Source organism: Trachypithecus francoisi, unplaced genomic scaffold (assembly GCF_009764315.1).
Source record: "Trachypithecus francoisi isolate TF-2019V2 unplaced genomic scaffold, Tfra_2.0 Lachesis_group3, whole genome shotgun sequence".
Taxonomy (NCBI): domain Eukaryota; kingdom Metazoa; phylum Chordata; class Mammalia; order Primates; family Cercopithecidae; genus Trachypithecus; species Trachypithecus francoisi.
Window position 1 is genome coordinate 47,991,104 of NW_022681468.1, and position 21,793 is coordinate 48,012,896.

Consider the following 21,793-nt stretch of genomic DNA (forward strand, 5'->3'; position numbering starts at 1 on the left):
CCTAACTGCAAGCTAGAGAATCCTTAATACGTAATAGTGAGAATACTGTCTTTCCTCGAGCGTTTTCAGTATCTAAACCTTAAAATTTAATTTCGTGAAGTCTGGTGTAAGAAGCTGTGATAAAAGTTTGAGATAATAGAATAGGAAAACTAATGGGACTACAAAACAATGAAACTTATAAAGCATCTCCTTTTGTGAAATAAATGAAAACACACAAGAAAAAGGAAAGAAAGACCCCTTTTGTGTGTGTGTGCTTGTATTTCACATTGAATAACAAAAGTATAATAATTGAGAAGACTGTAATCCACAATAGGGAACGTCTCCATAAGTGAAAATGGTATCCTTTTTCTGCCTAAGATTCAGCAGTTTTTGTGGCTTACAATTTGAATGCCACAGTTTTAATAAATGGAACTTTACATTTGTTATTGTTACTATATTTTGCATATCAGTCAGCTTTCGGATATATAGTGCTTTTTTTGAGGAATAATATATGTTATTGTTATAATAAGCTGTAATAAGACAGTAATTTGTGAATGAAGGATCGTAATTACAAGAAAGACTTCAGAGATACTGTATTTTCTCAGTTAAGTGTTGGGAGATAAGCTACATTAATTTCTGTAATTCCAAAATTGTGCCATCTGTTTATTGACACAAGATCGGGGAGATGCTTTTCCTGCTAGGAACTTTTACTGTGTCCCTGGGTACTAAGTAGTGCTGTGGTTCCTTGTTTTATTTTTCACATCTTATAGAGGGAGAACACGATGAAGTTGTATGAGATCTTCAATTAATGTATTTGCTGACAAGCCAGGTCTTAACAGAAAACTATTATATATGTTGTCATACAGTTCATAAGACATTATCCTTTGAGTTAATCCAGTTCCAGTTGTACCTTGGACCATCTTATGTATATTTTTATTTAAATATTTGACCGCATTATTTCGGTAACTTATTTGGAAATATGTTTGATTTTTTTTCTCCCTCTCCCTGGTGGGGAAGGGGAGGAGGTGGGGAAATATATATTTTGCTTTCTGGGGTCCTGCCATTAGGTTGAGTAGTTAAACCAGATTAGGATTTAACGTAATTTAGTGACTCTAGTTACATGGTAGCCAGTAAGATTCAGTGATAATAGAGACAGTAGCCCTTAGACTACCCTTAGGCCAGAGGGTTTTTAGAACAAATTTAAACATATATATAGATGGTAAAACTTATGTGACTTTTTTTCTTGACTATGTGTAGCTTGTTGCTTCGTCAAAATTAAAAGCATAATAGTTATAATTAAATTTTAGTAGTTATAATTAAGTGCATTTATTTTTTCTGGTACTGCTATGAATCCAGCCCTACAGTGGACTCTACTCTTGAGTAAGTTTTCATCCCCAAGTGAAAAGTTGATGTCTTGGCGTTGGAGGGAAGAGGAAAATCAAATCTTGTCACTGCTCAGTTTCCTGTAGCTACTGCCATAGCATCTAGATTGTAGTACAAGTCAAAGGAAGTATCTTTTTCCCCTGCTTCCCTTTCTTAGTCCCAGCTGGAGAACTGTGGAAAACAGAAGGCAGGATGTAGTCAAGGATGTTTGGTTTTTATTCATCCTGATTTTCATGCACTATTAAATAGAATTGTACTTTCACTTTTCATGTTAAGAGAAGTTAAATGAAAACAAAATTAAGCTTTTGAATCCATGAAATTTCATTGTGTTAACTATGCTTCTTTTAAAATCTTATTGGTCCCATGACACTTAATGAAAACAACTTCATATAACAAAATCGGACTGTAATATATTTCCTCAGTTGACCGAAATGATTTAGTAATAGATGATTTGGCTATTGTAATAGTGTATATCCTGAAAGTTTCTCGGAATACCTTCTTAGTTTCAACTTTTGTTGACAGATCTTTCTGAAAAGATCCGTGTACAGTGTTTTTAAATCTTCTCAGGATAGATACTCTGAATAAGGATTCTTACCTGGTGTAGATAAATTGTATCTTCTACATATGCAAAGTGGCTGGGCTCAGAAATTCCTTTTTAAATTTTCTTTTCTTTGTTTTTGAGACACGGTCTTGCTCTATTGCGCAGGCTGTAGTGCAGTTGGGTAATCACTGCTCACTGCAGCCTCTACCCTCCAGGCACAATCCAGCCTCCCACCTTAGCCTCCAGAGTAGCTGGGACTACAGGTGCCTGCCACCACGCCCAGCTAATTTTTAAAATTGTTTTGGAGAAAAAAGGTTTCACCATGTTGCCCAGGCTGGTCTTGATCTCCTGGGCTTAAGCAGTCTGCCCACCTTGGCCCCCCAAGGTGCTCGGATTACAGGTGTGAGCCACCATGCCCCTCCAGAAGTTCTTTTTATGTTGTTGCAAATATTCCTTTCTCCTTTTATTGTACTACCGAGGACATTCTTTTCTCATTTGCTTATTTTTTCCCCATAATTTTTCAAGAATCTTCCCTTTTCTCTGTTTAGACTACCGTTATGGGAGAGTTTGTGGTTAATAACTAGGGTTAATTATTCATTCATTCTACAAATATTTGTTGAGTACCTATAAGGTTCAAGGTAAAGTTCTTGAACTTTATCTGCATGCCTCAAAGGGCATGCCATAGAAATATTAATCCTACGAGATGTGTCGCAAAAAAACTAACAGGGTTCAGTGGCCAAATAACTTATGGAAATGAGCATAGTCTGTTTCCTTGGAGATTTGCAGTGTACCTTAATATGTTAGAGATGACAAGTCCATTTCCCAAACTTTTTTCACCATGAGACTCTTTTCTTTTTTTAAGAGACTTTTATTTTCTACTGCTTGTTAACTTAATTTTGTGAATTATAAGGTACATATTTTGGAAAATGTTGAGTTAAGTATAGAACCTGTCCTTAGCAAATAGAGGGAGAGAAGGTAGACATATGATACTATACTCTTAAAAATAAGGTTATAAGTGGTTTCAAAGAGGTCTAGATAAAGTGCCATAGGTGTCAAGAGGAAGGGAAGATTACCTCTAGAAGAAAGGATTAGAATTATCTACATAGGAATTATTATCATTTGAATTATCTACAGAGGAAAAATTAGATTTGAGTTTGTGGAACTGGGTGGAGGGACTTTTCAGTAAAGCAGACAATGAAAGCTAAGACATAAAGGGAGGGTTGTAGGCCCTGGAGATGAGGGGAACATTCATTTTGGCTGGAGTATAGCACACATAAAGAGGAGTAGTGGCATGTAAGGTAAATTGGGGTTTAATTTTGGAGATCCTAAATACCAGGATTAAAAATTCATTTTTTTTTCTTTCTGTAAATGTAGGTTCCTTGATAATAGTGCTTGAGGTCAGGTAATTTGGCTGTGATAGTAATGGCTGTTTGACTTCCAAATTAGAGTATAAATATTGAAGAACACATTTTCCCACATTTATTTGTCTCTTAATTTTTCAAACTAAATTACAAAAGCTGTTTAAATAGACTTGTTGAAAATGATGTCTCTTGTTCGATTAGCTAGCCAGGTGTATACTAATGAGCATGAGATATACAAGTAAGGAGCCCCCCGTTAACTGTCAAGGTGCTGAAATGCTATTTATTTTAACCATATTAGTTGTTAAGTGTTTATAGACATTGGCTACCAATTGTAGTGTCATGTATATGATAAAATGTATTCATTCTGCAAACATTGAATGAATGTGTAGGCCAGACATTATTCCAGGTACTAGAGTTAAAAGATGTTGAGTTAAGCATCTGATTGAGGGAGACAGACATGTTAATACATTAATACAGTGCAGTGGGAGTTAGAATCTTTTCCAGGGATTATTAGGGAAGGTTTCATTTAGTAATGGCATATAGAAATTGGATATTGATGGATGAGTAGAGATTTTTCAAACAGGAGAAGGGTATTCCGAGGCAGAGACACAAGATGACTCCAGTTTGTTGTAAGGTGAGGCAGTTGAGAAGAGTTAGGATGTGTATATGCATATTTTAAGAACAGGGAGTGGTGGCAAGGCATTGAGACCATAGGAGTTCGAGGGCAGTTTTTCGGTTTTTTGTTTTTTGTTTTTGAGAAGGAGTCTAGCTCTGCTGCCCAGGCTGGAGTGCAGTCGCGTGATCTCGGCTGACTGTAACCTCCGCCTCTGGTTTCAAGCTATTCTCCTGCCTCAGCCTCCTGGGTAGCTGGGATTATAGGTGCCTGCCACCATGCCTGGCTAATTTTTTTATTTTTAGTAGAGATGGGCTTTCACTGTGTTAGCCAGGCTGGTCTCGAACTCCTGACCTCATGATCGACCTGCCTCGGCCTCCCAAAGTGCTGGGATTACAAGCATGAGCCACCGTGCCTGGCCAGTTTTTTTTGTTTTTTGAGACAGGGTTTTGCTCTGTCACCCAGGCTGGAGTGCAGTAGTGTAATCACAGCTCACTGCAATGTCGACCTCCTAGGCTCAGGCAATCCTCCCACCTCAGCCTCCCAAGTAGCTGGGACTACAGGCATGTGCCACCATGCTTGGCTAATTTTTTATATTTTGTAGGGACGGAGTCTCACTATATTGCCCAGGCTAGTCTCGAACTCCAGGACACAAGTGATCCTCCCGCCTCAGGCCTCCCAAGGTGCTGAGATTACAGGCATGAGCCACTGGGCCCAGCCCGGGGGAATTTTTAAGAAGGCTTTTTATAGATCATGCAAGAGAGCTGACCTTACTTTTTTTGGGTAAGGGTCAGGAAGACAGGCAATTTTAATGTTAGTGTGAAGAATGGCCTTCAATGGGGGAAGAAATTGTTAGCTGGGAAAATTGGGATCATGGGCAGCCTAACATAATTGTTGTCATTTGGTAAGTGTTCCAGAATTATCTGTTGACTGATTAATCTAGCCAGATGAAATTCTAACCTAATTCAATGGCAACAGAGAAGAAATTTGAAAAGACATTTTGGAGGAAGAATTAAAATAATTCAATTACTGAGGAGTTAAAATTCCAAATTTGTAAACTTTGAAAAGTAGGTGGTTGGTGATTCATTAACTGTGATAGAGAAAATTAGAAGGACCTTTGCAGGGGACAGAAGTAATATTTTAGCAAGACATCGTGGTAAAGAAGTCCACTAGGCAAATGGAAATATGAATTAGTAACTCAGAAAGAGATCACAGTTAGAGATAACAGTTTAGGAAGTCTCACTTTATATGGGTGGTAATTTAGTCAGGAGGTGGATGACATCTCTCAGCTCTGCCCCTTACTAGTTGTGTGATCTTGGCAAGTTACCCAACCTCTTTGTACCTCAATTTTCTTATCTGTAAAATGGGGGAAATAGTAGTATCTACTTCAGAAGGTTTTTTTGATGACTAAATTGAATTGAGAAATTTACATTGCTTAGGAGCATACTATTAAAAGAGTAGTATCCATTTTTAAAAATTAGGTGTCGGTCACTTTTAATTTAAGTGGATTGAGATGAGAACTAGATTAAAGATCTATCAGGGAAGGAGAGCCTTCAGCCTTCTCGGTCTTAGCTGACTCAGAGTAAATGATCCAAGAAGTAGGAGATTATAGTAGGAGAGGATTACAAAAAGGGGCTGTGGAAGGTTATATTTTTCAGGATGGTCACAAGATCTGCCATCCCACATCGTGATGTTTATGCCCCTCCCATAGGGAAGTAGGGTCTCTGCTCACTTCTTGAATCTGTACAGGCCTATGACTATAGAAGTGTTGCTACGTAGTGATTTGCAAGGTTAGGCCCCATAGAGGGCCAGATGTATTACCTTTGATGACCTAACCTCTTGGACTCTAGCAACCACAGCAAGAGAAAGCCCATGCAGCCCTTTTAAAGAACCAAGGCCCTTCACCCTTGGCTTTTGCTGAACTCCCAGCAAACAGTAAACACCAACTTACCATCTTGAAAGAGTATTTTCTAGCCAAGTTGAGCAGCCGCAGCTTATTTCATGTGGAGCAGAGACCAAATTTCCCTGTTGAGCCCACTTCAAATCAGATTTGTGAACAGTATGATTATTGTTATTTTAGGCCACTAACTATTTGAGTGGTTGTTAGGCAGCAATAGATAACTGAAACAGAGGCCAATCAATTTCTTACCTTCTACTGGTGTTAGTGGAGAGAGTGGTAGAGGTAGAGGTTGATGCTTAGAGTAATAGAGTTGCATTTAAGTGTTTTATGCTTTGGAGTTCTCCAGTCAAACCAACTTGGAAGTGAACTTCTGGAATAAGCAAGTCATTAAATTGAGGACACTATTATGGACTGCATGTGTGTATAATTAATCTAAAATACTGAATCCCTGGTGTTCCCAGGAAATTAAATAGTTGAGGTGTGTGTGTGCCCACATGTGTGAGAGAGATTTGAAAGAGTGATTGCCTTGTTCTCTTAAAAGTGGATTGCAATTGCACGTAACACCCTGCAAATAAACATATAACCTACAAATTAAATGAAAGTTCTAGTCGAGTGATAAATTAAAAGTTTGGTTGTTAATATTTTATGTATATATATATTTTTAAAACTTAGCAAACTTTTCTGATGCTATTTCCTTGAAGCTGAAATATGAAAATAAGAAAATACAGTCATTTATATATCTTTGCTTATTCAGGGTATAATAAACCTGAAAGAAGCAATGATTCCTTACTTGTTTAATTTCATTTCCAAGGTGTTTATTAAATGCCTGTAAGAATATTTAACGTGTATATTTGTAAATAGCTTAATTTGATTTGAAATGCTAATGGCAGATTTTATTAAATACTTAAAGTAATTTCACAGTCTATATTAAAGTCTCTATAATAGAGTGGGAAAAATATCTGGGTTAGAATACTGGTTTAGTACCTTGATAAGACTTAAATTTCATTTCCTCAGTTTCCTCATATGTAAAAATGAGATGAAAGAGCTGAACTGTGATGATATTTAAAGAACATTCTTGCATTACACATTTTAAATCTAATTATATGATTCTGCTGAGACTAGTATAACAGGAATTGTAACATTTTGTTACCTCTCCCTTTTGGACATACACATATATATTACTTTACGGTTCGAAATGAGATATATTCTATCCTGGAAAAATATTTTGCTTAAGATAATCTAAAATATTTTATAAGATCATTTAGATAGTCTTCAAAACAATTTTGATGACATGCTTATTTGGCCAATTTCATAGTTTAAAGGGCTTCAAGATTGAATGTTAAAATTGACTAATTTTAAAACGTAAAATTATTTATTTTGTAGTGTTTGTGCAAGTAGTTTTCAAAATACTTTTTCAAAGTTTGCCTTAGTTATATTTGTGTCTTAATGTGCTTTATTTTTCTACCTTTTCATACTACTTTTGAAATCCATTTTGTTAGCTGGAGACAAAATATTTTGTGGTGCTTTTTAAAAAAATCAGTAGTCAATAAATATAACTTATTAATATACAGAAAACACATAAAGAATCTCACTGAAAAATCAAAGAAAATGGGGTTAGAAAGTAGAGGCCAAATATTGTAAAATTCTTTAATTCTTTGTAGTGCCAGAATTGTATTAGGCTCATATTTGGTTTCTGTTAGAATCTTGGATTGATAGTACCATGTAATGCCTGTTCTTTGTTTCTGGGTTGTGGGGTGGTGGTCCTGCCTTTTTGGTTTTGGATATATGGATCAAGAGCATGATTTTCAAGACCCTCTGCAGGGATTTCAGCCATGGCCCCAACTAGCTAGTGTTTTGGTATGCTCAGCATTGTTCTATTGACTACAGCTGGAAAGCGAGAGAAATGTATGACACAGCCTCCCCTTGCTTTCAATTTAAGTATGGAGAAAAGAGTGAAACTTATGAAAATGATTCTAAATCAATAAATGATAAAATGACAGTTAGTAATATTCTGTGTTGGGATTTGAATTTTTAAGCTTCATAGGGGTTTAAGAGTGGAGAAATTAATGGAGACCATGTAGGGAAGGAACCCTTCAAAGAAGAAATGGGAATGGAGCCAGGCTTTGAGTAATGGTATAGCAGTCTTTGAAGTTTTGGAGGAGAAAGGGCATACTTAGTAGGGTGAGTTACCTGGCCACAGGTTAGGAAGCAGGAGTAACATGGGCTTAAAAAGAAGACTGGCATAGTCTGATGGAAGTGTGGCTGTTTGTTTTGAGGTACAGAGAAATTTGGGTAGGTGGTACAAGATAAGAACCCTAAAGGGTAGATATGAGTGTGAACTTGGCTGCGGGTGGTGGTTCACACCTGTAATGCAAGCACTGAGTCGGGCAGATCACTTGAGGCCAGCAGTTAGAGACCAGCCTGGCCAACATGGCAAAACCCAATCTCTACTAAAAATACAAAAATTACCCCGGGCGTGATGGTGCACACTTGTAATACCAGCTACTCAGGAGGCTGAGACATGAGACTTGCTTGAACCCAGGAGGTGGAGTTTGTAGTGAGCCGAGATTGTACTACTGCATTGCAGACTGGGAGACAGAGTGAGACTGTATCTTTAAAAAAAAAAAAAAAAAAAAAGGTGTGTGAATTCGATAGTGTAATAGGAATTATATAGGGAAGTTTCTCACTAAAAGGAGGTAGTGTTTTAATGATCTGTTAGACAGTGGTATCCATAATAAATTTAAGGAAAATACATGATAGGCAGTACTTTTGAACTGATGGGTTAATTGGTTTAACAGGATACAGAAATACCTCTCTGAAATGATCTGAGACTTACTTTTTTTTTTTTTTTTTAGCTAGGCTGGGGTAAATATCCTAGTTTCTTTGAGTTTGTGGGTGGTTCCAACACATTGTATTGGATCTACTTTTGGGAATGGAGATATGAGAAAATATAAAAATTTGAATTTTTGTCAAGGAAGCAACATTATTTAAATTAGGGATTTGTATTCCTGTCCAAGGGATTGACATCCAAGTGAGTTTTCAGTAGAAATGACCACAAACACCATTAAGTTCTGGGATACATGTGCAGAACTCTCAGATTTGTTACATAGGTATATATATGCCATGGTGGTTTGCTGCACCCATCAACCCCTCATCTACATTAGGTATTTCTCCTAATGCTATCACTCCCCTGGTCCCCCACCCTCTGACAGGCTCTGGTGTGTGATGTTCCTCTCCCTGTGTCCATGTATTGTCATTTTTCAGCATCCACTTATAAGTGAGAACATGCAGTGTTTGGTTTTCTGTTTTGTGTGAGTTTGCTGAGAATGATGGTTTCCAGTTTCATCCATGTCCCTGCAGAGGACGTGAACTCATCCTTTTTCATGGCTGCATAGTATTCCGTGGTGTATATATGCCACATTTTCTTTATCCGGTCTATCACTGATGGGCATTTGGATTGGTTCCAAATCTTTGCTATTGTGAATAATGCTGCAGTAAACATACATGTGCACGTGTCTTTATAGTAGAATGATTTATTATACTTTGGGTGTATACCCAGTAATGGGTTTGCTGGGTCAAATGGTAATTCTGGTTCTAATCCTTCAGGAATCGCCACACTATCTTCCACAATGACAAACACCATATTTTAATATTACAATTGGTAACATTTGTAAAGCATTTAAAATCAGTTTAACGGAGCAATATAACAACCAATTATGTGAAGCTAAGTTTCATATCATAGTGTCTTAGTGCATAGTTCTAGATTTTTGTTTTGGCTTGGTAATTTTTGCTTTTGATTACTGTAGCAAACAGAGAGTGAAGCTAAACCTTTGTCATGCTTATAAAATTCTAAATGATTAAAAAATTTTTTTACAGGTATTTGTATTACAGGGAATTGTTTGAGAAGTCTCTTGGGAGGACTTGGTCATTTGGAGGTCTTAGGATTTGTTAATTTGGCTATCTTTTTCTCACTGTAAGTGCCTTGCAGCAAGGTAAAGTATTAGAAAGCAAGGCATTAGGATTTATTTGCTTATATAAGCAGAATTCTTTATTTTTATTTTTATTTTTTGCTTTTTTGGAACTTCCATCCCTTGGGGATCAATCACTGACTTCTCTTAAACCCTAGTGGTAATTTGTCTCTGAGGATAAAACGTGTACTTTGCTTCCAGGACACTGACCTCTAATTTTCTTCCGCCTGCACTGGTGCCTCCTGCTTTCTTTTGTTGGATTGTTTTCTTCCTCTTATCTCCAAATGTTGGCATGCCTTTCTTCCTCCTAGATGATCTCACCCAGTCCTTCGGTAACCATCTATGTGTTGATGATTCAAATTTTGTGAAGCTCCAGCTTCTTCCGTGTAGTACGAACTTGTTTTTCCATCTATGTGCTCTATATTTGTCTTATATATCTAATAGGCATCTACAATATAACATATGCAGAACAAAACTCTTGTTTCACTGCTCCCTCATCCATCTCTTTCCCTGATCTTCCCATCTCAGTAATTAGCACCACCATTCACAGAGTCGTCCTGGCTGCAAACCTCTACCTCTATGAGTAATCTTTTATTCCTTTTTTTTCTTTTTCCACGTATCCAATCTATCAGCAACTTATATGAATGTGTGTCTTAAAACGTCATGAACCTATTTCTCAGCACCTCATCCACTGCCACTTTCATCTGAGTCACTGCCATCTCTTGACTGGACTACTAAGGTGTTGCAGGTTGGGTCTTTTGGGAAGCCGACTTTGAGACAGTTTAGCATGCAGAATATTTATTAGGAAGTAACCTCGGATAAACATTTATGAGGGGGCAGAGCAAGGATACAAGATTGGGCATGTGGAGAAACAGAGTTACAGTTTTGGTCCAGTGACAGTGTTGATGGCTCCTGTGGGGAGGTCTGAAACTAAAATGACCTGTCAGAGTTGTCCTGCTTTGGACCAAAGTGGTCTGGCCCTTATACTTCCATCTTAATCAGTCATTGGCTATGGATCACATTGGAAAAGGCATGACATTGGGTTAAGTGGTCTTTGCATCTGATGAAGTCCCTGATAATACTGCCCATGAAGCCTTTTTGTTGGCAGCACTGTTAGCAGTTAGGGCAAGTACCTTCTTGTAGGGCGAGCTGGATGGCACATAATTGTGTTCACCACAGACCACCCTTGTTCCACTATTAGACTTCACTTCTTCATATACATTTGGGGAGTAGCTCTTCTGACATTCGGGTTGAGTCTTATCCTGGAGGAAAATTCAAAGAAGAAGGCTAGTGAGATGAACTGTGGCCCCCACTACTATAACTGGTCTCAGAGTGGCAACTGATATTCACTGTCTCTCACCTCTACTATCGATTGTAACTCTGCCTTACCTTCAGCTAGTACCTCTGATGTTCTTGGTATTTTAACTGGTTACAATACCCTTTTTAGGCCAGGGTTGTAACACTTGTCCATACATTTTCAGAATTGGTTGAGGGAGTGTCGAGATCCCCAAGAGGATCACCTGTGTGCCAAACATACTGCTGTTGGCACCCATTGTGTATTGGCAGCCCTGCCTCATCCTAATCATTATGGTTGATTGCCCCAGCCAAAGATGATCACTCCTCTTCTTATTCCCTAGGTATAAGGAGACAATATGACCAGGCAGTATTTGTAGTTATAGTTTAATGATACTCTTATACTATGTTGTAGGCAAAAGTGTTCCTTCTTTGGGGACCAAGACTATTCCTGAAGAACCTAGAGTCACAGATATCTCAAGCACAAATTGGGAATCATGCATGATAAGTGAACCCACTTTCTGCTTTTACCCCTTGTTGCCAGACTCATGTGTTTTTCGTATTGGAGTCACAGCATCATATAAAGCCTTTTAATTCAGAATATATGCTGCATCTTGGAGGATAGTGCTTCTTTTTTTTTTTTTCTTTTTTGCCTTAGGAGATGGAGTCTTGCTCAGTTGCCCAGGCTGGAGTACAGTGGTGTGATCTTGGCTCACTGCAACTTCCACCTCCCGGGCTGAAGCAGTTCTCCTACCTCAGCCTCCCAAGTAGATGGGACTACAGGCACCTGCCACCACATCCAGCTAATTTTTTGTATTTTAGTAGAGACAGGGTTTCACTGTGTTGCCAAGGCTGGTCTTGAACTCCTGAGTTCGGGCATGAGCCACCACGCCCGACCAGTGCATCATCTTGATAGAGTACACCCTCTGAACTGGTGCTTCAGCTGTGCCTTCGTCAGTCTGTTCCAGTGCTCTGTTAGTCTGCCTACCTCTGTTTGGTGTGGTTTATGATATGACCAGTGAATCCCATGGTTACCTCCTTTGCTGTAAACTGGGTGCCTGGGTCCTTTGGTGTGATGTGGTATGTGAAGTCCTGTGCCACAGGAACAAACACCGGAGGAAAGGCAAATCCAACTCAAATGTTTCTCTTTCTATCAAAGTAAAATATTCTTTCTTCTAGCGTGGAAAGGGCCCAGTGTAGTCAACTTGCCAACCATGCGATTAGTCTTGAATGGGGCTATTTTAGGGGCTTAGAGTTGGTCTCTGTCACTGTTAGGCTAGATATTTGGTTTCACAGTAGCTGAATCAGCCTTGGTAAGTAGGACCCCTTGCAGTTGGGGTCGTGTTGTCTCTGTACTGTCTGCTTTGTTCATGTGCTCAGAGTGCTAATGCCAAGCAGAGTCATTTTTTCTGCTTGGTTGCTTAGTTCCTCTTTCATGGTATGTTTTCTGGTGCTAACATGTTATACAGAGAGCTTCATACTTTTCATCCAGTCTCATCTATCTGTCTGTATTAGTCAACTCAGGCTTCCATAACAAAATTCCATAGACTGGATGGCTTCAACAACAGAAATTTATTTCTCAGTGTTCTGTGGGCTGAGAAGTCCACGATCAAAGTGCCAGCAAGGTAGTTGTCATGCTAAGGCCTCTTCTCTTAGCTTGTAGGCACCACCGTCTCACTTTGTGCTTGCGTAATCTCTTCTTTGTGTGTGCAGAGAGAGATTTCTTTTTCCTGTAGGAACATTAATCCCATAATGAGGGCCTGTACCTTGTGACCTCATCTAACACTGATTACCTCCCCAAAGGTCCCGTCTCCAGATACACATTGGGAGTTAGGTCTTCAACCTATGAATTTTGGCAGGACAGTTCTTTCATTGTATCGTCCATATGCCTCTACTCTAGACTTCCTTGTCCTTGGTCTTCCAGTCTTACTTCTCTGATAGCTAGGCCTTTTGCCATTTCCTGTGTAAGGTGGCTTCTCATGGTAGTTTTGATTTGCATTTCCCTAAATATTAGTAATGTTGGGCATTTTTTTTTTTTTTGGACAGATTCACTCACTCTGTTACCCAGGCTGGAGTGCAGTAGAGTGGTCTGGGCTCACTGCAACCTCTGCCTCACTGGTTCAAGTGATGCTCCTGCCTCAGCCTCCCAAATAGCTGGGACTGCAGGCACTCGCCACCACACCCAGCTAATTTTTGTGTTTTTAGTAGAGACAGGGTTTTGCTATGTTTGCCAACCTGGTCTCGAACTCCTGACCTCAAGAGATCTGCCTGCCTCAGCCTGCCAAAGTGCTGAAAAGACTGTCCTTTGTCTTTCGAATGGTCTTGGCACCCTTGTCAAAAATTGTTTGACCAAATATGTGAGGGTTTTGTTCTAGGCTTTCTATTTTGTTCAGTTGTTCTCTATCCCTGTCTTTATGCCAGTATCATATACTGTTTTGATCAGTGTAGCTTTGTAGTAAGTTTTGAAATCAGGAAGTGTGAGTCCTGCTACTCTGTTCTTTTTCAAAATTGTTTTGGGCTCTTTGGGGTTTCTTGTCTATTTTTGAATAGAGCAAAGCCATTGGGATATTCACGAGGATTGAGTTGAATCTGTAGATCACTTTGGGTAGTATTGACGTTGTAACAATATTAAGTCTTCCAGTCTGTAAGTATAGGATGTCTTTCCGTTTATTTGTACCTTCTTTGATTTCTTTTGAAGTATTATAATTTGCATTGTACAAGTCTTTAGCCTTCTTGGCTAATTCTTAGTTTATTCCTAAGTACTTTGTTCTTTTTGATGCTATTGTAAATGGAATTGTTTTCATAGAAATTTCCTTTTTAGATTGTTCCTTGTTAGTATATACAAACGGCAACTAATTTTTCAGTTTTTCTTTTATCTAACTATGTATTTGTATCTGTTAATCAGGCTGTCTTCTTCCTCCTCACCTCCCCTTTACCCTTCCCAGCCTTTCTTTGGTAACCACCAATCCACTCTTACTTGTATGAGATCACATTTTTAAAATTCCACATATGAGTGAGGTCATGTGGTATTTGTCTTTCTATTCCTGGCTTATTTTACTTAATATAATGTTCTCCTGGTTCATCCATATTTTTGCAAATGACAGGATTTCCTTCTTTTTAATGGCTGAGTAGTATTCCATTGTGAATATATGCCATATTTTCCTTATCCATTCGTCTATTGATGGTCACTTAGATTCTGTATCTCGGCTATTGTGAATAATGCTGCAATAAACATGGTGGTGCAGATATCTCTGACATACTGATTTCATTTCCTTTAGATATATATTTAGTAGTATGATTCCTGGATCATTATGGTATTTCTATTCTTAGTTTTTTCAGAAACTCCATAACGTTTTTCGTAATGGCTATGGTAATTTACATTCCCACCGACAGTGTGCAAAGGTTCTCTTTTTCTCCACGTTTTTACCAACACTTATCTTTTGTCTTTTTGATAATAGCCATTCTAATAGGTGTGAGGTGATACGTTACTGAGGTTTTAATTTGCATTTCCCTGATGATTAATGGTGTTGAGCATTTTTTCACATACTCGTTGGCCATTTATATGTCTTGAGAAATGTCTGTTTCTGCCCTTCACGCATTTTAAAAATTCAGGTCGTTTATTTTCTTCCTATTGAGTTGTTTGAATTCCTTACATATTTTAGATAAACCCCTTATCAGATATATAGTTGCAGATATTTTCTCCTGTAGGTTGTATATAATCATGTTAATAATGCTATGGAATTTGGTTTGCTGATACTTCATTGAGGATTTCTGCATGAATGTTTATAAAGGGATATTAGTCTATAGTTTTCTTGCACAGTCTTTGCATGGCTTTGGTGTATCAGGGTAATGCTGACCTCATACAGTGAATTAGGAAGTGTTTCCTCTTCCTCAATTTTTTGGAAAAGTTTGAGAAGCCTTGGTGTTAGTTTTGTAAAATGTTTAGCAAAAGTCAACAGCGAAGGCATGAGTTCCAGGGCTTTTCTCTGTTGGGAGATTTTTGATTACTGATTCATTCCCCTTACTGGCTATAGGTCTATTCATATTTTCTATTTTTTTAGGATTTAGCCTTAGTAGATTTTATGTTTCTAGGAGGTTTTCTATTTCATCTAGGTTATCAAATTTGTTGGTATACAATTGTTTGTAATGCTGTCTTATAATCCTTTTTGTTTCTATAAAATTGGTAGTAACGTCTTCGTTTTCATTTGTGATTTTAGTATTTTGAGCCTTCTCCCTTTTTTTCTTAGTCTGTTTAGCTAAAGGCTTTTCAGTTTTGTTGATCTTTTCAAAAAGCCAACTTCTGGTTTCATTTTTTTTTTCTATTGTTTCTCTATTCTCTAATTTGTTAATTTCTGCTCCAGTTTTTATTATTTCCTTCCTTCTGCTAGCTTTGGCTTTAGTTTTTCTTTTTTTCTTGTTACTTAAGTTTATACTTCTTTTTCTAGTAACTTAAGTTTTAAAGTTATGTTGATTTGAGGTCTTTTTTATTTTTTAGTATAAATATTTCTAGTTGCACATTTACTCCTTAGCACTGCCTTCACTGTGTCCTATGTTTTTGTATGTTGTGTTTTTATTTTCATTAATTTCTTAAGTATTTTACAATTTCCCTTGTAATTTCTTCTTTGATCCGTTTACTTAAATCCTCTGACAGTCACTTTATCCAGAGGGAAAGGGGCTTGCAAAAATGGGGAAGGCACAACAACAAAGGCCTTTTTATGCCTCTGTGGTCTGAAGCAGCAATTAGCCCTCAGCGCAGGGATCCCAGATAGTTAGAGGGCGGGGTCCTTTTTGGTCATGCTGGCCCCTACAACCTGTGTGCAGGTTGTTCCAGGAATTTGTGTACAGCACTCTGCCACAGGGCTAGGGTGGGACCTGGGTAGTTGCTATTGTGCTAAGAGCTGAAATGTACCAAAATTACCACATTTTCTTGTCTAAGTCTTCACCTGGGAAGATACAAGCCTTCACTAGCCTATGGAGTTCCAAAATAGTTAGATTCTGCCAGTGCAGTTGTTACCTAGATGGGGAGACAGATTTACTCCACCGTCTTCCCAGAATCCTGTCTGTTTTATTGATATATAACCATGCTCGTTCATGTGTTGTGTATGTTTGCATTTGCACCCCAGTGGCAGAGTTGAATGGTTGTAACAGAGACTGTATGGTCTGCAAGCCTAAAATACTAGCTATCTGGTCTTTTAAGAAAAAATTGTTGATCTCTACTTTGTATTCTTAAGAGTAGCATTACTTTTTGCCATCCTACATGATTAACTACCTTGACCGGACAGGGGCAATTTTAGGGATTTTTACGTGGGCTTCCTCATTATGATAGTTCTTATTTTGTAGACCAAGGACCCAGTGTTGGAGTCATATCAACCACTAAGTGTGTCTATACCTGTTAAACATTTGTAGACTGCAGAAATCACCACTAGGTATGCTCATGGACATAGTGGTTTGACTCTGCCAGATCTTGGCCAGGAATCTATTACCTGGCCCCCATATGTTCTCACTCTGACACGGTCCATGATGCTTTGGGTCAGCCAAGTGCCAGTGCCAACTAGGACCCTATGTCCAACAGACTTCAAAATATTTGCATATTTTTCTTTCCTTAGCGTACTAAAGGAAATGTTTGTAGCTTCTTTTGGAAGAAGGAATAGGAGAATTATTATTGTGTATTGGCATTCCCAAGAAGAAGGTAATACCTATCTTCTTGAGAACCTGGCCTTTTCTTCAATCAATAACAGGAAATATATCATAGTACATCCTATAAGACTTTGGTATAAACTCTGGATTCTCATTACCTCTCTTGACCTCATCCACAATTATTCTCCTCTGCATTCACTCTCTTTTAGTCACACTGACCTCTTTTCATTGATTTTATACCAAGAGTGTTCCCTGTGCTTAGAGTCTTCCTCCCTCAGATAGCTTATTAGTTGGCCACATACAGGTCTTTACTCAAAATTTATTTTCTTAGAAAGGCCTTGCCTGGTGACTTCTTTCAAAGATAATCTCACTCTGGCCAGGCCCGGTGGCTCATGCCTGTAATCCCAGCACTTTGGGAGGCTGAGACAGGCGGATCAGCTGAGGTCAGGAGTTTAAGACCAGCATGACCAACATGGAGAAATACCACCTCTATTAAAAATACAAAATTAGCCAGGCATGGTGGTGCATGCCTGTAATCCCAGCTACTCAGGAAGGCTGAGGCAGGATAATTGCTTGAACCCAGGAGGTGGAGGTTGCGGTGAGCCGAGATCATGCCACTGCCCTCCAGCCTGGGCAATAAGAGCGAAACTCGGTCTCAAAAAAAAAAAAAAACAAAAAACATCATCATCATCATCATCATCTCACTCTTATCCATCATTCTGTATCCTCTTTCATTTTCTTCATGGTTCTTATTCCACTATCATTTTTTGTGCTTGTTTGTCTGTCACTCTCCTCCACTAGATCCAGAGGAGCAGAGATTTTTTTTCCTCCTTTTTTACTATTTCCTGGATGTTTAGCATAGTCTCTAGCATGTAGTAGGTGCTCAATTAATATTTGCTGAATGAAGGAATACTGTATTTTCAGGTAATTGAAAATATTTTGTATAAAAATTGCTTAATTTTTTATGTCAGTAAATATCTGCTATTTATAAGTTTTTAGTGTATGTCATTTAATAAAACTAATATATTAAAATTGATGAACAGTGTAACGTGTTTAATTGAAAACTGTGATTACTCAACAAATAAAATTAACAACACATAAGAACGAAGATTATTAAGTATTTATACAAATGTGTATGCCAAGCAAACGATAGGGAAAAGGTACATGATTACTATATGAAGTTTTTTAATGGAAGTATTGTAGATTTTTGAAAGGGCTGACTACTTCCTAAAGTAATTTCACAACTGTAAATTGAATTGGTATTAATAGAACCTACCTTGTAGACTTACTACTTACCATAGTACATATTGAATATGATGAAGTATGTAAAATACTAGGCAATGCCTGGCACATAGTAAGTACTTAAAAAACTTTAGCTGTCATCACCAGCTCATTGTATAGGAGTATTTCATGTGATGGCCAAGTTTTCTAAAAATTTTAAGTAGCTTCGTTTCTAAAGTTCTAAGTAGTTCTAAATATAAGTTCATCTTGAGTCCATATTTCTCAATTTTAGATGATGTTAAAAATCTTTAGGTTCGCATCAACCCTTGTTTCAACAGAAGTGAGGCAGACTAGAGGCTGATTATCTAAATGATTATGTGTTGCTAAATGTATTTCAGGGTGCCATATTTTTTTCTTTGTAAGGATATTAATTCATCCTTGGAACTTAATTCTTAAACATGTCAGCACTTTATATCATTAAAAGTTTAAGAAAAAACTTTGCAGATATGAAAGTTCAAATTGTAATCACCAGCAAATGCTGCTGATCACTAGTTTAAGTTACATGCTGGGTAGGAGGCAATGTGTGGTATTCATTTACATGAAAGAGGGTAGTATGAAAAGTGTATAAATTAGTGTGTATTAGTCTAAAAAATGTATTATCTGCTGATGGTGAACATTTGAAGTTTTATTTTCTTGATTGAGCCTTTTCTAATATCCTTTTTTAAAAAATGGGTTTTTTAAGAAAATTATAAGATTTCGTATCTTGCTTTTTCTCATCGGCTATCATATGTTAGACTTTTTCTCTTTTCTAAACTCTTTACATGATCATGATTTTAATAGGAACATTGTTTTTCATCCTGTAAGTTTACCCTAATTTGTCAATTATGGCTTTGTGAATATTATTTATGTGAACAATTTCTTAGTAATATACATAATGCTCAATGAACATTCTGCAGAAATTTTTGCATTCATATATGCTTTTCCCTTAGATTTTAAAAATAAAATTACTGTTAGGGTATACGAGCATTTGTAACACTATTGATGTTACCTATACCAGTTGGCCTCCAAAAAGATTATAACTGTTGACATTTCTAACAATAATGAGAGTATAAATTTCAGTTTATCCTTTCCTGCCTTGCTTGTTATAATTTAAAAAAAAACAACAACAACTTTGTCAGTTTGTGAGATTTTTAAAAAAAGGATAGGCCGGGTGCGGTGGCTCATGCCTGTAATCCCAGCTATTTGGGATGCTGAGGTGGGCGGATCATGAGATCAGGAGATTGAGACCATGCTGGCTAACATGGTGAAACCCTGTCTCTACTAAAAAATACAAAAAAATTAGCCGGGTGTGGTGGCGAGCGCCTGTAGTCCTAGCTACTCAGGAGGCTGCGGCAGGAGAATGGCGTGAACTCGGGAGGCGGAGCCAAGATCGTGCCACTGCACTCCAGCCTGGGCAACAGAGCGAGACTCCAACTCAAAAGAAAAAAAAAAGGATAATTTGATTACTAGTAAGGCCGTACATTAAAAATAATTTTTTGACCATTTTATTTCTTCTATAAATTACTTGTTTGTTTACTTTGCTCATTTTTCTGTTGAGTTGTTCCAGTTGGTCATTAATGCTGTTCTAATATTTTAATATCCTAATTTTCATTAAGTAGTTTGTTTTGTTTATTGAAGATTTTTAATTGAAAAAACTGTACATTTTAATATAGATGTATTTAAACAGTAATTTCATTTTAAGTTTTTACCTAGTAGAAGCTGTTTTAATTTTATAAATAATATTAAGTACTTGTCTATGAAACTTTGTTAAAGCGTATTTATTTTGTAAACTAGGAGCCTTTTGTGGCAGATGAATATATTGAACGTCTTGTATGGAGAACCCCAGGAGGAGGCTCTAGAGGTGGACCTGAAGCTTTTGATCCTAAAAGGTGAAATAAAAAAATTTTTTTCCCCACAGATCTAATCTGGTACACATTAGTGTTAAAATAGAGATGACTGTTGAGATTGCTTTCAACATTCCTCTACAAGGATTTTAGTTAACAATTGGCCAATAAAAGACATAATACAACAGAGCATTAAAAGTTTGAGATTTTGTTTTTTCTTTGACATTCTTTTAATGCAGCAATTTTACTGGTATGCAGGAAGGAATTTTATTGAGTGTAAGAATTTGACATTTCTTCTAATGAGTCATAAACTAGAAATGGTTATACTTCTAAAATAAAAACATTAAATACGTTGTTTTAAATATAGTTGTAAATTAGGGGAACAAAGTCACTGAACTCTGGAATGTATATTATTATTTTTATACAGTACATTTACCTTCTTGACTGTTTTAAATAGACTATAAAATGTATTTCTATTGTAGGGGTTTAATGGGGATTCTGGGTGAGGCTTTCATTCACCTCTGAGATATTCCACCAAAAAGTCAATAGTTAAAGCCTGGCCGTATTTTCAAACGTGATGTTTGCTTTAAAGCCATGTGGCCTGGACACAACTATAAGGAAGTTATGAAATTACAGAAAGACTTGATCTTTTGATGAAGAAATTTCTAACAAGATGCCAAAGAAAAAAATTAACATGATCATTTCAAGCTCAAGGAACACTTCTTATTAAGACTTTATGATTATAAGTTAACTGGTCAGTTCCTAAGGATTAATAATAGGTAGATTGATACATATTCAAACTTTCCTCTGTTAGATTATTAGAAGAATTTGTAAATCATATTCAGGAACTCCAGATAATGGATGAAAGGATTCAAAGGAAAGTAGAGAAACTAGAGCAACAATGTCAGAAAGAAGCGAAAGAATTTGCCAAGAAGGTACAAGAGCTCCAGAAAAGCAATCAGGTAAACATTTTGTTAAGAAATGGGTATTTTATATAGGCTTTAATATCTTTATTTCCTTCCAGTTTTAAGCTCTTAAAAAAGTCTAGTCACATGATAGTAACTGTCAAGATTTCTCTCTACTGCTTCAGTCCCATGGGGTAAAATGTTAATGAATTGTTATCAAGTACTCTTGGCATTGACTTTCCATAGTGTTGGTTTAGGATCATGGTACTCTTCTCAGGATAGAGTGGTATCCAGTTGAGTGTGGTCCTTGATTCTCCTGTAATAATGCAAACTTTCAAGAATGACACTTCAGTAGACCCCTAGTTTTAGGGACTCTTTATTAGCTTGGATATTTAGGTAGTCATTTGCATTCTCTTAATCATAAAACAAAGTAATATGAAACCAACTATTGTCTGGATTAGGTTTTCCCTAGAGAAAAAACTTCCCTGGGAAGTTTCACAAAAGTCATGAGGTATATGCTCCAGTGAGAATTCTAGTGTAACTATAGGAAAAACTGCCTTGATCCGTTTTGGAGTAAAACCAGGTCACTAGATTGGTCCTGAGGCTAAGCAGACCAAACTTCTTAGTCACTCTTAGGTCCTAGACTTAGTCTGGAACCTCTGAATCCCAATCACAGGCTGTGCCTTATCTGAAATTTGATTGCCCTGTCTTTTTTTTTTTTTTTTAAGACAGAGTTTCACTCTGTCACCCAGGCTGGAGTGCAGTGGTACGTTCTTGGCTTACTGCAGCCTCCACCTTCCAAGTTCAAGTGATTCTCCTGTCTCAGCCTCCTGAGTAAGTAGGATTACATGCACATGCTACCACACCCAGCTAAATTTTTTTGTGTTTTTAGTAGAGATTTTGCTATGTTGGCCAGGCTTGTCTTGAACTCCTGACCTCAGGTGATCCCCCTGCCTCGGCCTCCCAAAGTGCCAGGATTACAGGTGTGAGCTACTGCTGCTGGCCTTGATTGCCCTTAGTGTAGTTTGGAATATTGTTTAGCTTTGCTGCCTCCCAGGGATCGTTAATTTTTTAGTGTTAGGGATTAGCACACTGATTTCTGCTAACGT

The 21,793-nt window shown here is 37.5% G+C and overlaps 1 protein-coding gene across 1 annotated transcript in view; it reads left to right on the forward strand.

Annotated features, from left to right (window-relative positions):
- EXOC5 (exocyst complex component 5) overlaps nucleotides 1-21,793 on the forward strand; it is a 63,928-nt gene that overhangs the window by 1,040 nt on the left and 41,095 nt on the right. The window contains exons 2-3 of the mRNA XM_033187927.1: nucleotides 19,730-19,824; nucleotides 20,594-20,741. Coding sequence (XP_033043818.1) covers nucleotides 19,730-19,824; nucleotides 20,594-20,741 — 243 coding nt within the window. The remainder of the gene's footprint in view (nucleotides 1-19,729; nucleotides 19,825-20,593; nucleotides 20,742-21,793) is intronic.